This window comes from Diabrotica undecimpunctata, chromosome 8, assembly GCF_040954645.1.
Source record: "Diabrotica undecimpunctata isolate CICGRU chromosome 8, icDiaUnde3, whole genome shotgun sequence".
In the NCBI taxonomy this organism is placed as follows: Eukaryota; Metazoa; Arthropoda; class Insecta; order Coleoptera; family Chrysomelidae; genus Diabrotica; species Diabrotica undecimpunctata.
The window spans coordinates 137,149,851-137,165,566 of record NC_092810.1 but is presented as its reverse complement, the minus strand read 5'-3'; the positions used below and the strand labels follow the sequence as shown (position 1 = coordinate 137,165,566).

The following is a 15,716-nucleotide window of genomic DNA, read 5'->3' as shown; positions in this document are numbered from 1 at the left end:
ATCATTAATATGCAGAATATGTGGGAAGATACTGCGAGAAAAGATAGAGCAAGCGGTAAAAGGCAAAATCGGGGAGGATCAGGCAGGTAGGTTTTACGGCAGGAAGATCATGCGTAGACCACATATACACACTGGAACAACTGTTGGAAAAGAAAAAAGCAAAAAATAGAGATATACATATAAAGTGTCAATTAAAATGGGAACAAGAATCATAGGAGACTTCACCATAACAAAAGGGCTTCTGCAGGGTTGTTCCACATCTCCATCCCTATTTAAAATATACTTAGAGAAAGCCTTGACTAGTAGTAGTGATTGCACAAGACCAAGAACACCGCAGTTAAATGATGAAGAAACTACAAGAAGAATATACCAAGGCTGGCCTAGATATTAACGTCTCGAAAACAGAGTACCTATCTAAAAGTGAAGAAGACATAGAAGATCTACAGATTGACGATAACGTAACAATCAAAGGAAAGGATAAATTCAAATACTTGGGGTTTACAATCACGAAAAAGGCAACAACAGAGGAAGAAATTAAGCAAAGATTAGGACAAACAAGAACAGCAATCCGACAATTTAACTCAGTATGGTGGGATAAACCTAAATATGAAGACAAAAATACAGATTTATAAGACATTAGTGGGAAGTATATAACAGATGGAATGCCTGCGAAGATGCTGCAGAGTAACAAGAATGGATAGGAGAAGTAATGACGAAATAAAGCAAAGAATATCAATAGAAACAGACATAACATATATAGAACAAAAAAAACTAAAGTGATATGGACATGTAAGAAGAACTAGCGACAGCAGATGGATAAGGAGAATAACCGAACGGAGCCCCATAGGATGTAGGAAAAGAGGACAACCTTGAAGATCCTAGAGGAACGAAGTAGACGACGCCATGAATAAGAGAGGCCTAAACGATATATATATATATATATATATATATATATATATATATATATATATATATATATATATATATATATATATATATATTGTGACGATTATGGTTTATAGAAAATAATTTATAAGTTATATACTACATAATATTAGATATTTGGTTGTTTTAAATAAGTTATATACTAGAGAATTTAATAAAAATATATTTATGTGAGGGCATTTTTAATAAATTAGTATATTATAAAATAATAATTGTAAAAAGTTGTATTTTAATATTGTAAATATATATAAGTGAGCCATGTGCTTAGGCAACCAAAAATACTCTCGGAGATTGACAGATATTTATACTCTGAAGTGACGTTTAAGAATATTTACGAATATAAAGTGGGTTATAATAATATATTGTTTGAAATGTGTATTTTATTAAATTAGAATGTTAAGTTACTAATTTAATTATATATTCTGATCTGAAAAGCCTAAATGTAAACAAAATTATTAATAGAAAAGAATGGAATTCTCTGGATCTCCGGAGATGGCCATGTTTGCGAAATGGTTTGTTCCAGAAAATTCATACAAGTATGAAATAGAACAAATTGGAACATGATCTCTTACGAGATGGTTCTAGAATGTCCAAAAGATATAAATACCCGTGATTTGGATTCAAGATGGCAGTTTTTGAAAGTTTTTAGTCAGAAAAGTTTTAGATAGTGCAGTCAGAAGAGTTTTAAGAAGTTTTTAAGTTTTTTAGTCAGAAGTCAAGCAGTTTATTATGAAAGTTAGTTAGAGTCAGTGAATCAAGTACAAATAGTCCAATAGTTTAATATAGTGAGTTAAATGAAGATTAAAAATTATGCATATAATTTAATGCACATTTATAATTATACACAAATAATTATTGAAGATAAAAAAAGGTATATTGGAAGAAATTAAATTATATTATGGTTGGAGATTAGTATAAATCAACTTATAATAATTGGATATTGGTATATTGAAAAGAAGAATAAATATAAATGCTGTTTGCTGGTTTGGTTGGTGGTGTATAGATGCTGGTGAAGAAAAATATATCTTAAATTGGTAGAAGCTGATAATTGAAAAAAGTAATTTCACAAAAAACAAGGATAACTGAAGTACGAAGACATTCAGTGGTGATTAGAATCTATATACTTAGTGGAAAATAGTTCATTTAGGCATTCAGTGAAAGAAAGGTACAAAATTTTGTTAATATAATTTAGTTAGTGTCATAACAATTTCAATTTTGAAGATATTTTGTTTAAATTTTAGATTGTCTATAGAATTTAATTAGTTTTATAAGAATATCAGTTTAAAGATAGTTTATTTTAAATTTACATTGACTAGGTTAGATATATATGTGTGTTTCATAATAGTTATAATAAAGATAATTTAAAAAAGTACTTACAAGCTAATTCTTTGAGAACCGCGATAAAAACCCTATATATTATATTATTAAAAATACTCATTGCTCATCATTCAAACAAAAAAACACATCATAACAATTTGGCGCCCAACGTGGGGCTCTCTATTTAAAAGAATTAGTTTGGGAAGATAAGTGCTCTCATATAATTAAATTAATTATCAGTAGAAAGGAAAAATTATAGATTTTATTTTTAATTATATTTGAACAAGTAAAGTCTCAAAATGTCTCAAGGAAAGAAAGGTACAAGAAGCAAAAAGAATGAAGAAGATGTGGAAGTAGAAACACAACCTATACAAGAGGAGAGTTTAGTTCAAGTTCCACAAGATACTGCAGAAATGAATCCAGAAAGAGAGGAAAATGTCAATATGGCAGCTTTGATGTCATTAATGATGCAGATGAACAAGACAATGGAAGAGAATTCAAAAGAAATCAAAGAAGACATGAAAAAAATGGAACAGAAAATGGAAGAGAATTCAAAAGAAATCAAAGAAGACATAAAAAAATTGGAAGAGAATTCAAAAGAAGTCAAAGAAGACATGAAAAAAATGGAACAGAAATTGGAAGAGAATTATAGAAAATTAGAAAAGAAAATAGAAGATAATAATAATAAAATTGTAAAACAAATGGATAAAAAACTTGAAGCTGCAGAGAAAAAAGTAGCAAATGAAATAAAAAGTATACGGAATGACTACAAGAAAAGGATAGACAATGAGAGGACAGAAGTAAAGAGGATTATTCAAGATAATAAGATAGATATACAACAGAAAATAGAGTTACAGAAATGTAACTTAGAAGTAAAAATTAACGAAGACAGGAGAAACACAGAAAAAAAATTAGACGATATACAACAAAATATCCAAATAAATAGTAATCAAATAAGAAATGTGGAACAGAGAATAGATGATATTTCACAAATGAGAGACATAGGGAGACCTTATTTAAATTTAACAAATGAGACTGGGATTAAATTCTCTGGTAATATAAAAAATTTGCATCCTAGAGTATACATAAATAGTTTAAAACATAAATTAAGATTTGTGAATAATATTAATGATATTAAAGATTATATTAGAATGACATTAAATGACAATGCAGCAACTTGGTTTGCTAGTATTGAGAATGATTTAGATAATTTTCAAACATTTGAAAATAAATTTTTAAATTATTATTGGGGTGAACTAGAGCAAGCCAAGTTTAGAGAAATTCTATATTTTGGAAAGTATAATCAAAATTTAAAATCAAATATGGTAGATTATGCATTGAAATTGATAACAGTTGCAAAATATTTAGAACCACCACTTAGAGAGGATGAAACAGTCTTAAATGTATCTAGACATTTTGTTGCTGATGTTGTGCAAACCGTAACTGTACAAAATATTCAAACAATAGATAGTTTTATTAATTTTATTCAAAGAATACAAAGAGGCAATATGACAAGTAATAATAACAACAGAAAAAACAATAATAACTTTCAATATAATAAAAATGATATTCAACAATATAGACAATCATATAACATTAATACTAGGTATGGTAATAATTTACAAAATTTTAATAATAATAACAGTAATCCAAATAGACAGAACTTTAATAATAATACTAGTTATAATAGACAAAATTTTAATAATAATACTAATTATAATAGACAACATTTTAATAACAGTACTAATAATAATAGACAAGATTTTAATAATAGAAGAAATACAGAGCGACCTAACTATAACAGACAGGTAAATTGTGTTCGAAGGAATAGAAGCTGCGAAGACAGGGAACGAAGTAGTACAAGGCAGGAAAATGTGAGTAGAAGTCATAGTAGGGAAAGACATAGGACATCAGATCCAAGTGGTCAGATACAATCTGACAATTCTAATAATCAAAATTTTGTGCAGTAAACTTTCTGAATTACAAGTTAGGCCATTGCTATTATGAAAAACCTTCTGAATTTATTTCTTTAGATGAAGATAAAATTATTGAATCTATTAATTTAATTTATATAAATGCTTTGGCCAAAAATAAAATGATTAAGATTATGATAGATACTGGTTCAGAAAGTACTTTAGTCTCGGAGAATTTTATTTTTAATACATTAAAACTATCAGATATAATAAAGATTCCAAAAATTAAAATTATTGGTGCAAATAATAAGAAGTTGGGTGAAATTGATAAACTAGCCAATTTTAAAATTAATATTCTTAATAAAGAAATTAATATGCAAGGATTTATTGTCAAGGATTTATGTGTTGATATATTAATGGGAAATGATGAATTGGAAAAGAAGAAAGTAAAGATAGATTTTGAAGAAAAAATGGTAACTTTGGAAGGGCAAATAATTAAATTTATGCAGAAAGATGAGGTAGAAGAAGGAATAAGAGTTGATAGGATATTATTAAAAGAAAATAATGATGTTTATGAAGAAGAAATGTATTTTGATGATAGGGAAATGTCCCAGAAGAATGTAAAGAATAATTATTGTAGTGAATATTTAAGGAATGGAAATTTTAAGCAGATGGATGCCTACGAGGCGGAGTGCGTAAAATTGGAAGCAAGGAATAATGAGTACATAATGAAGAATAATTTTATTTGTAAAGAAGAAGATATAATGAAAGTTTTAAATTGCCCTGAAGAATATAAATCAATAGTCATTTCCATATTGCAGCAACACAAGGGACTTGTCAATAAAGAAAATAGAATTGCACAGAATTATATCCATAGTATAAAAGTTAAAGAAGAAAAAGATTTTAAAACAAAATCATACCCAATACCATATAAATACAGAGAAGAAGTAAACAAAACAATTAATGATATGTTAGAAGATGGGATCATTGAGAAGGCAGACACACGTTTTATTAACCCCATAGTAGTAGTACGAAAAAGATCAGGTGAAATCAGGTTATGTTTGGATGCAAGGAATATTAACAAGATTACTGAAAAGCAATTTGAAGCACCAATGAGTATAGATGGAATATTAGGAAGAATTACAGGAATGTCATTTTTCACTAAAATCGATTTACAGCATAGTTTCTGGTTAATACCTCTAGAAAGAAAAAGTAGACAGTATACAGGATTTCAGATAGATGGAGTAGTATATCAATTCAAAGTAGTACCATTTGGACTTCAATCATCTTGCAGTGCTCTATGTAGATGTCTTCATGATATTTTGGATCAATATGAACATTTTGTAATTCACTACATTGATGATATATTAATTTTTTCTAAAACGGCTGAAGATCATGAGAAACATCTAAAAATTATAATAAATAGATTAGACAAAGTTGGACTAAAAATAAATCAAGAAAAATGTACATTTTTTCAAAAAGAAGTCATATATCTAGGTTATAAACTTAATACTAAGGGAATCGAAATGGATCCAGAACGGACACAAGTCATTCAGGAATATAAAACACCACACAATTTAAGAACTTTAAGAGGATTTATTGGAATAATTAATTATTATAAAAGGATGATACCAGATCTAAGTATAAAAGAAATTCCATTACTTGAACTACTGAGAAAAGGTGTAAAATGGAGATGGGATCAGAGAAGAGAACTAGCATTCCAAGAAATTAAAAACATTTTTCTGTCAAATTTGAAAATATACTATCCTGACTATACACAGCCATTCATACTAAGAACAGATGCATCAATAGAGAGATTATCAGGGGTATTATTACAAATACATGATGGGGTCGAATACCCAATACAATTCATTTCAAGAATTACAAAGCCACATGAAAAGGGTTACTCAGTTTCAGAATTAGAACTAGCAAGTATAATACACTGTGTCACAAAATTAAGATTTTATTTGTTGGGTAATGAATTTACAATAGAAACAGATCACCAAGCTTTAACGTCAATATTAAATAACAAATATGGAAACAGTAGAATACATCGGTGGAGTCTAATACTTAGTGAATACTGCTTTGAAATCAAATATATTTCTGGAAAATCCAATATAGTGGCAGATGCTTTATCAAGGTTAGAAAATACATCACAAAAAGGGCAGCGAACAATAAAAATTGGATTAAATCAATTAGTAGAAAGTACTGGATTATATTCTAAAGAAGAAATTATAAGAGATCAGATCAATTTGAGTGAAAAACAAAAAGTCCTTAGGAAAGATGGAGTATATTATAAAATAATAAATGGCATAGAAGTATATGTAATAACTAGAACTTTAGCAAAGAAAATATTGAAAAATTTACATAACAATTATATGCATATTGGTTCAAGAAAGCTATGGATGCTATTTAGGGACAATTATTTTGCAAAGAATGACATAAGTATAGCAAAAGAAATTACTACCCAATGCCCAATATGTCAACTAAACAAAGAAAAGAATTTCAAAAACCAGAACACATATAAATCTAATGTTGTATATGAAAAACTAAATACAGTTTCCATGGATTTTATTTCAAATTTAGTTCTCAGTCCAACAGGAAAAAAGCATATACTAGTGATAGTTGATTTATATACAAAATTTATTAAACTATATCCCTGCTCCAGAACAAATGTTAAAACATTAAAATTATATATTAATCAATTTTTCGAAGAAATAGGACCATTTAGAAATTGCATAATAGATAATGCTACATATTTTAACAACCAAAAATTTCGGACATTTTGTGAGAAAAAGGGAATCAACATTCATTTTACAAGTATCAGACATCCTCAGGCAAATCCTGCAGAAAGATATATTAAAGAAGTTATAAAATATTTAAGGATACTGTGCCAAAATCAACACGAAACTTGGCAGCAACATATACCACAAGTAGAATATTTTTTAAATAATACACATAATTTGAATACAGAGGAAGTACCAGAATATTTAATGTTTGGCCATATAGGAAACAGAAAGTGGATTAGTGAATATAATCAGGATATGTTAGAACAAGTAATGCAGAAAGTGAATAACCGAATTAGGAGGAAAGCTGAAAAATATATCAGAAGACAAAATCGAAATATAAAAAAACCAATCACATTTCAAAAAGGAGACCTAGTGTTAATTCGTTCACTTAGAAAAAGTAATGTTAAAGAAAACCGTTGTAAGAAATTACAACCAATGTTTGAAGGTCCATATACAATTGAAAATCAGAATGGACTAAATAGTTATGTGTTAATAGATGCAGAGAACAGACTAAGAGGCATATTTCATATCAACGACATTTTTCAATATCATGAAGAGATTGAATAATATTTTCTATACCTTTAACACAAATATAATAACACTAATAACTTACTAATAGATCCATTTCATAGATAGATGGTAGATTTCTTTGTTGTGAATAAATTTGACATCATACTTGTTGAATTTTGTACATATGGAAATTGTTTGGTACCCTAAAAATCATAATTTGGGGTTAGATACTATAATTGCTATAAAAATGTCTTTCTAATATAATAAAGTGGAAAAACTTACCAATTTATATTGATGAAAGTTATTTTGAATGGAAATAATTCCTAGATTTTGTCTATAAATAAACAGAACACAATATCCATTATATTTTTAATTAAGGTTATATTTTATTCTCTCCATTTGACATGACAGTTTGACCATAGAATAGCCGAACTGTGCTCCGTTGTTCTCTGCTTTGACATAGACAGCGAACAGGGATGTATTTAACACACTTTAAATAATAAAAAAAAATTGAATTATTAATTTATTAAATTTAATAAGGTATGAGAAAATTAATATTTAAAAAAATAATAAGTAAATTATTTATTTTAAATATTATTTTTGGGGTATTGTGACGATTATGGTTTATAGAAAATAATTTATAAGTTATATACTACATAATATTAGATATTTGGTTGTTTTAAATAAGTTATATACTAGAGAATTTAATAAAAATATATTTATGTGAGGGCATTTTTAATAAATTAGTATATTATAAAATAATAATTGTAAAAAGTTGTATTTTAATATTGTAAATATATATAAGTGAGCCATGTGCTTAGGCAACCAAAAATACTCTCGGAGATTGACAGATATTTATACTCTGAAGTGACGTTTAAGAATATTTACGAATATAAAGTGGGTTATAATAATATATTGTTTGAAATGTGTATTTTATTAAATTAGAATGTTAAGTTACTAATTTAATTATATATTCTGATCTGAAAAGCCTAAATGTAAACAAAATTATTAATAGAAAAGAATGGAATTCTCTGGATCTCCGGAGATGGCCATGTTTGCGAAATGGTTTGTTCCAGAAAATTCATACAAGTATGAAATAGAACAAATTGGAACATGATCTCTTACGAGATGGTTCTAGAATGTCCAAAAGATATAAATACCCGTGATTTGGATTCAAGATGGCAGTTTTTGAAAGTTTTTAGTCAGAAAAGTTTTAGATAGTGCAGTCAGAAGAGTTTTAAGAAGTTTTTAAGTTTTTTAGTCAGAAGTCAAGCAGTTTATTATGAAAGTTAGTTAGAGTCAGTGAATCAAGTACAAATAGTCCAATAGTTTAATATAGTGAGTTAAATGAAGATTAAAAATTATGCATATAATTTAATGCACATTTATAATTATACACAAATAATTATTGAAGATAAAAAAAGGTATATTGGAAGAAATTAAATTATATTATGGTTGGAGATTAGTATAAATCAACTTATAATAATTGGATATTGGTATATTGAAAAGAAGAATAAATATAAATGCTGTTTGCTGGTTTGGTTGGTGGTGTATAGATGCTGGTGAAGAAAAATATATCTTAAATTGGTAGAAGCTGATAATTGAAAAAAGTAATTTCACAAAAAACAAGGATAACTGAAGTACGAAGACATTCAGTGGTGATTAGAATCTATATACTTAGTGGAAAATAGTTCATTTAGGCATTCAGTGAAAGAAAGGTACAAAATTTTGTTAATATAATTTAGTTAGTGTCATAACAATTTCAATTTTGAAGATATTTTGTTTAAATTTTAGATTGTCTATAGAATTTAATTAGTTTTATAAGAATATCAGTTTAAAGATAGTTTATTTTAAATTTACATTGACTAGGTTAGATATATATGTGTGTTTCATAATAGTTATAATAAAGATAATTTAAAAAAGTACTTACAAGCTAATTCTTTGAGAACCGCGATAAAAACCCTATATATTATATTATTAAAAATACTCATTGCTCATCATTCAAACAAAAAAACACATCGTAACAATATATATATATATATATATATATATATATATATGTATATATATATATATATATATATATATATATATATAAATTGGCGGTATAAAATGTTCAAGCATCACATATCGCATACATGTTTATCACGTACTTAGCAGGTTTGTTGGGTATATATTGTATCCAGCAACCTCTGAAGGGATGGAGCATCTCATCTATTGTTTAGACTAATATATTCTGACAAATTGTATCAGTTTTGATAATTTTTTTTTAAATTTTATCAAAAAACGATCTAATGGCCGAGAGCTTGTCTATTTTAAATCTATTACCCCGTGTGTGTTTATCAATGTACTCCATGCAATGAATAGGAAACGTTTATAGCTCATAACTGCTCGAACAAATTCAATCCCGGTGTCATCTCTTTCTCAAAGTTCCATCACATTTGGATCACAATCACTATGACTCTCCAATAATATCATCTGTTTCGTCTTCAATATCGTTCATATTATTTAGAATTTCCTCTAATTATTGTAAAAGGAGGAGGGAAGCTGTTTTTATTTAAAACTGCATCGGCAAAATTTTTATTTGCCTAGAAATGATTAGCAGTTTTTGTGTCAAAAAATATTTGATTGTTTTAATATCTAAATAGACATAAAATAACAACAATTAATAATAATTTTAATGTACTTCAACCATCAACCCTTTCTATTGGCGCCACTGTTTATCTGCAAGTCAAAGATAGCCTCCGGATAGAAGACCTCGAACATTATTCATAGCGTCTCTTTTATTCTTTTCAGGACTATTCAAAGGAATGCCTGCAGCACGTTCAAAAGCATCTCACGAAAAATGAGGTACCAGTCACTCTGTTTGAGGTAAGTCTTTAACGTTGCTTGCTTCTGAATAATCAATAACTGACTAACAAGAAAAAATGTTTCGAAGCTTTTTTTAAAAGCTCATATCACAGCAAAAAAGACTATATTTCACGATTTAAATGTGGAGATAGAAATTTCGTATCATTCATACTAAGCTGAAAGAATATAATTTTCAGAATAGAAAGTATAAATGTATATAATGTAATAGTAATATATATAATAATATAATATAATTCTGAGAGGTTATTACCTATCCGTACTCAGGATCTACAGCCATTTACACATATTTTAACGAGCTGGTAAGTTTTTTTGGAATTAAAAGTGAGACCCAATCCCTCTAAAACCCAAGTCTGCGCTTTCCACCTTCGCGCAAAGGAAGCCAAGCGAAAACTCCAAATTGTGTGGAATGGTAATACATTAGAACACACAAGCCAACCTATATATCTTGGAGTAACTCTGGACCGGTCCCTCACCTACAGACAACATTGCATAAAAACGAAAGGGAAAGTAACAACTAGGAACAGCATACTCAGAAAGCTAACGGGAAGTAAATGGGGCGCACGTCCTGGCGTTTTAAGAACAACGGCACAGGCACTGTGTTTCTCAACTGCTGAATATGCGTGCCCCGTTTGGGGAAGATCTGCCCACACCAAACAAGTTGATACTGCGCTAAATGAGACATGCAGGATAGTAACGGGGTGCATGAAACCGACGCCACTCTCAAATCTATATAAAGCAGCGGGTTTTGCAGAACCCTCAACACGCAGAGGCGTTGCAGAGCACATAGAGAAAATTAAACAGATCGCGGACGTGCGGCATGCCCTATACAAAGCTCGAACACCACGAAAGCGACTAAAATCTAGGAAAAGCTTCCTTGGAACAGTGCAGGATGAACCGCCTGAGTATTTTCCTCTTCCCCAGGTTCAATGGACCGGCCAGTCCCTAGACTTTAAAACGTGGAAAACTTTGAATCGGATAAGAACGGGGGTCGCTCCAGTAAAATCAAACATGGCAAAATGGGGAAAAATCGACCAAGATGATGTGAACTGTGACTGTGGAGAAACACAGAATATGGAACATCTTCTTACATGCAGAAACTGTCCTCATCGATGTACCCTCGAAGATTTGTGGCTCGCCAACAAAGATGGAACCGACGTAGCCCGATACTGGGCCGAAATTTTATGAATGACATGTCCGGACACGATAAAGTAAAGTAAGTAAGGAATTAAAAGTTCTGCCATCGCATTCCACATCTGATCCCTTTTAATACTGTCGTATGCTTGTCGTAAAACTATGAAGAGATTATGGATAGTTCTATTGAATTGGTATTTGTTCTTCATTCCATATTACTTTGTGTAATTGTCTATGTAAAGTTTCTCCTCCGTACTTATGAAATTCTGCCGGTGTATTGTCGGAGCCAGGAGCTTTTGCATTCTTTAATTTGTTAATTGCTTGCAATGTATTGTCTATTTTTGGGTCCTCTACCGGTAGGTCCACCACAAGGTATATATCCTCTCCATGTTTTTCCTCTTGATTTATGTTCAGTAAATTTTTGAAATATTTTTGCCATGTTGGAAGCAGCTCCACTTCGTAGATTAGTTTCGTCTTTACCTTGTAGTTTTTTGACATTCTTTATCAAACCATTTCCTTATTTTCGTCATGCTTTTTCCTATTATTACGCTATCTCTGTAATTAATTTTTCCATTTGTTGCCACTGCCTTTGGACATAATAACTCTGGTCTACTATATTTAAGTGTTGTTTCATTTTCTGTACGAAATTTTCCTGATTTTTGCTCTTACTGGGTAATGGTCTGTATCTCCATCTACTCCCCTTAGGCATCTTACATCCAGAACATTACTTTCATGTCTAGCATCGAAAATTACGTGGTCAATTTGGTTCCATGTGGAGTTGTTATTAAAGACCCAAGTCTGTCTATAAACGTTTTTATGTTGGAATATAGTGTAGACTTTACAAGAATATTGTTAGCCGATGCTAGCTCTACGAGCCTTTGTCCATTATCGTTTGAGATATTATGGAGGCTGTGTTGTCCTATTGTCGATATTAGGTTAGGTTCTTTGCCAATTTTTGCGTTTAAGTCTTAACAATATTTGCATGTCTTGTTTTGGGATTTTCTCCAGCTTTCTTTCGAGTTGTTCATAGAAGTCATCTTTGATTGTTTCCTCTTTATCTTCTGTCAGAGCGTGTGCGGATATAATTGAGATATTAGACGATTTTCCTTTCAGTCTAATATAACACATTCTCTCACTGATGGGCGTAAAACTTATAACACTTTTTAAGTATTCTTCTTGGATCACGAAACCTGTGCCAAATTCGTGTTTTCCAGTCTGGTTTCCACTAAAGAAAATTACCGCCTTGTCTATTCTTATGTTTCCAGTGTCCAGCCACGTTAGTTCTTGTATTGCCGTAAAAATCCCAAATTATCATCTTCAATTTCAAATCATTACCTAAGATAACCCTTAGTAATAACTCCTGCTCCTGACTCTACCCACACCCTCGAGAAACACAGACATTTCTTAGATAATGCAAAAGAAAAAGCTCTCAGACGCTTTATTCGACCTTTCTTAATTTTATTGCCGTTCATAACAGACGTTTTTTTCGCCCTCCCCTCCTCTCTTACATAGAGGAGGGGAGAGTTCTTATATCAGTTCTGTCGACATAAAAAACATTTTGTTCGTGATTTTAAAGATGTCGAGTACTTCTCTTTGAGCTGATAAAGTGATACAATGTTCCTGTTCGGTAGTAGTAATTTTTGGCCTTTCTGTTTTGTTTTATTCAATTTTACAACAGACAGAACTTGACAATGCATACTTTTCAAATGACTTCAATGTTTTGGAACATATTCCTCAGAGCTGTAAAGTGTCTGTAATAATATGATTAGGTAAATAAGTAGCAAATTGTTTATATTTGGTTGGTTTTTCTGTTAATAATCGTCTGTTGGAAGATTATAATTAATAAAATATTTTACTGCTCTAGACTATGGTTAATTATATTATAGGAATATTGAATTCCAAACAAAAATCAATACTCTCGCTTGGTTAACACTAAAAATTTTCAGTTTAGTTCATTAAATTTTAAATTAAACTTCAAACTTTATTAATTACCAGATAAATTCTCAAAGCAGTCGTCTAAATGCAAAACCCGACATGTCCATTAAAACTAATTTGAGGTAAACCAGAAAAAATTTATAGAAACTTTATTTCTGTTTGAAGTAACCTGCATCAAAGTATATTATTTTTGTTTGGCTATTTCTACACCGAATAAATGGTGCCCATAAATCTATTGCATCGGAGTTATAGCATGTCATTTAAATTTGGACATGTCGGGTTTTTCATGTTATCGGCTTGGGCATGTCATGTTTTGACCACAAACTTTTGCTTAAAATGGCTGAAATCGGTAAAACTTTAAACTTTCGATATTTTTTATAAACAAAAATACATACATACACCCACAATACGAAAAAATACAAAATAAGTAAATATTGAAATGTAAGTGGTCTTTCAAACAGAATTTTTCAGTTTGTTGTCGTCTGTTTCCTTCCCCCTCAAAGAATCTTGCAATGTTAGGCAACTGGATTCTTTTTACGTTGATACTGTAGAATTTTCCTCAAATTCTTTCTTTTAAAAAAAGATATGTTTCATCGTTTTGCCAAGAGTCCCTGGAGTACTTGCGAAACTGTAGGTTTCATACTCAGTTTCTGTCCCCTTTTTGGCAAAGATTTATTGGTACTGAGATTGTTTTTATAAGTGGAGTGCCGTTTGTAGTTTTTGAAATTATTACGCGCCTTACCATTTGAAATTTAAAATACCATTGGGCTGGTGGCTTCATAACAAGCTGAACCTTGGTTTTCCAGTCAATAATTGGTGTATCGATCCACAATCTGTATTTGCCCCAATTTTCTTTTATTTTAATATTCTGTTCAGGACACGTAATCTCAGGGATTTTTTATTAGTTTTTTTAATTTGTCAAAAAAAAAATAAAAGCAGGGACACAAATAACAACAGGATTAATAACATCAAAAGGATTAAAGCTGTCCCTTAAAGGATGTTGTCTGTCCCCCCATTTTATTTAAAATATACCTCGAAAGTGCTTTAAAAAGATGGAAACTAAAATGCAGGACAATGAAGATACTGCTCACCAACATAACACTATGGTATATACGCTCAACTTTGCAGACGATCAAGTAATAATGGCTCAAGATTATGACGATTTAAACTATATGGCACGAAAATTAATTGAAGAGTATGATATATGAGTTTAGAAGTAAATAAAAAGAGAACCGAATACCTGTGCATTGGAGTAGAACAAAAAGATCTCATATTAGACGATAACACCACGATAAAGCACTGCTGTGACTATAAATATCTAGGTATCACTATTTCACAAGATGGAACATTAGATAAAGCCATAAGAGAGAGAAATATGTCAGGGAGAAAAGCCATCACAATGTTAAACACCATTTTATGGGACCAATCCATTAGCAAAGAAAATAATAAGAGGATATATGAAACTATAGTAAAAAGTATCACTTTATAGAGCTGTGAGGTATGGCCACTGAAAGAAAGAACACTGGCAACGCTGAAAGCGACGGAAATGGATTTTTGGAGGAGAGCCGCAGGAAGATCTAGAAGAGAAAGGATTACCAACGAACGCATTAGAGAAATAATGGGAATCAAACGAACAATCACAGATGATCTAACAACAAAACAACTTATCTGGTTCGGACATATACAAAGAATGGATGAGCAACGAATACCAAAAGAAATATTAAAATGGCAACCAGAAGGAAAGAGAAAACGAGGTAGACCGAGAAAAAGTTGCAGCGAAGGAATAAATAAAGAACTGAGAGGAAGAGCCATAGCAGAAGACCTATGGAACAACCGGACCAAGTGGCGATTGGAAGTCGGAAAACGGCGGAGAAGAATAAACCGACAAGTAGTAGTAGTAAAAAGTCTGTCCGGTGGAATGTACGAATGTCTTACAACTGAAAAAACTACTTCAAATTTTTCTATTCCTGGGAAACTCAAATTAGATAGCCGGTTGGATAACATTCCTTGGCTGTGGAGTTCTAATTTTGAACATCCATCTCAGAAGAGGCGAACGATTTTTGCATTGTTACTAAATTTAAATGCTGTCACGGTATGGTATAAAGCTGACGCTATTTCATTGGACCCACTCTGTTTGAGGTAAGTCTTTACAGGCTTACACTCTTTGAACCATTTGACAGTATTTAAAATTTTGTCTTTTTTCACTAATGAAATGTTCATGAAATATTGTCTACATAATATCAACTTCTTTTCCCTAATCCATTCTTCTCATATAATACAGTACGGAAATGCATTTTGATTTGTT

General features: G+C 30.4%; 1 protein-coding gene across 1 annotated transcript in view; it reads left to right on the top strand.

Moving 5' to 3' along the window:
• Nucleotides 1-15,716, top strand: part of Gprk1 (G protein-coupled receptor kinase 1) — a 608,846-nt gene that overhangs the window by 562,543 nt on the left and 30,587 nt on the right. Inside the window, exon 5 of the mRNA XM_072541130.1 lies at nucleotides 10,271-10,345. Coding sequence (XP_072397231.1) covers nucleotides 10,271-10,345 — 75 coding nt within the window. The remainder of the gene's footprint in view (nucleotides 1-10,270; nucleotides 10,346-15,716) is intronic.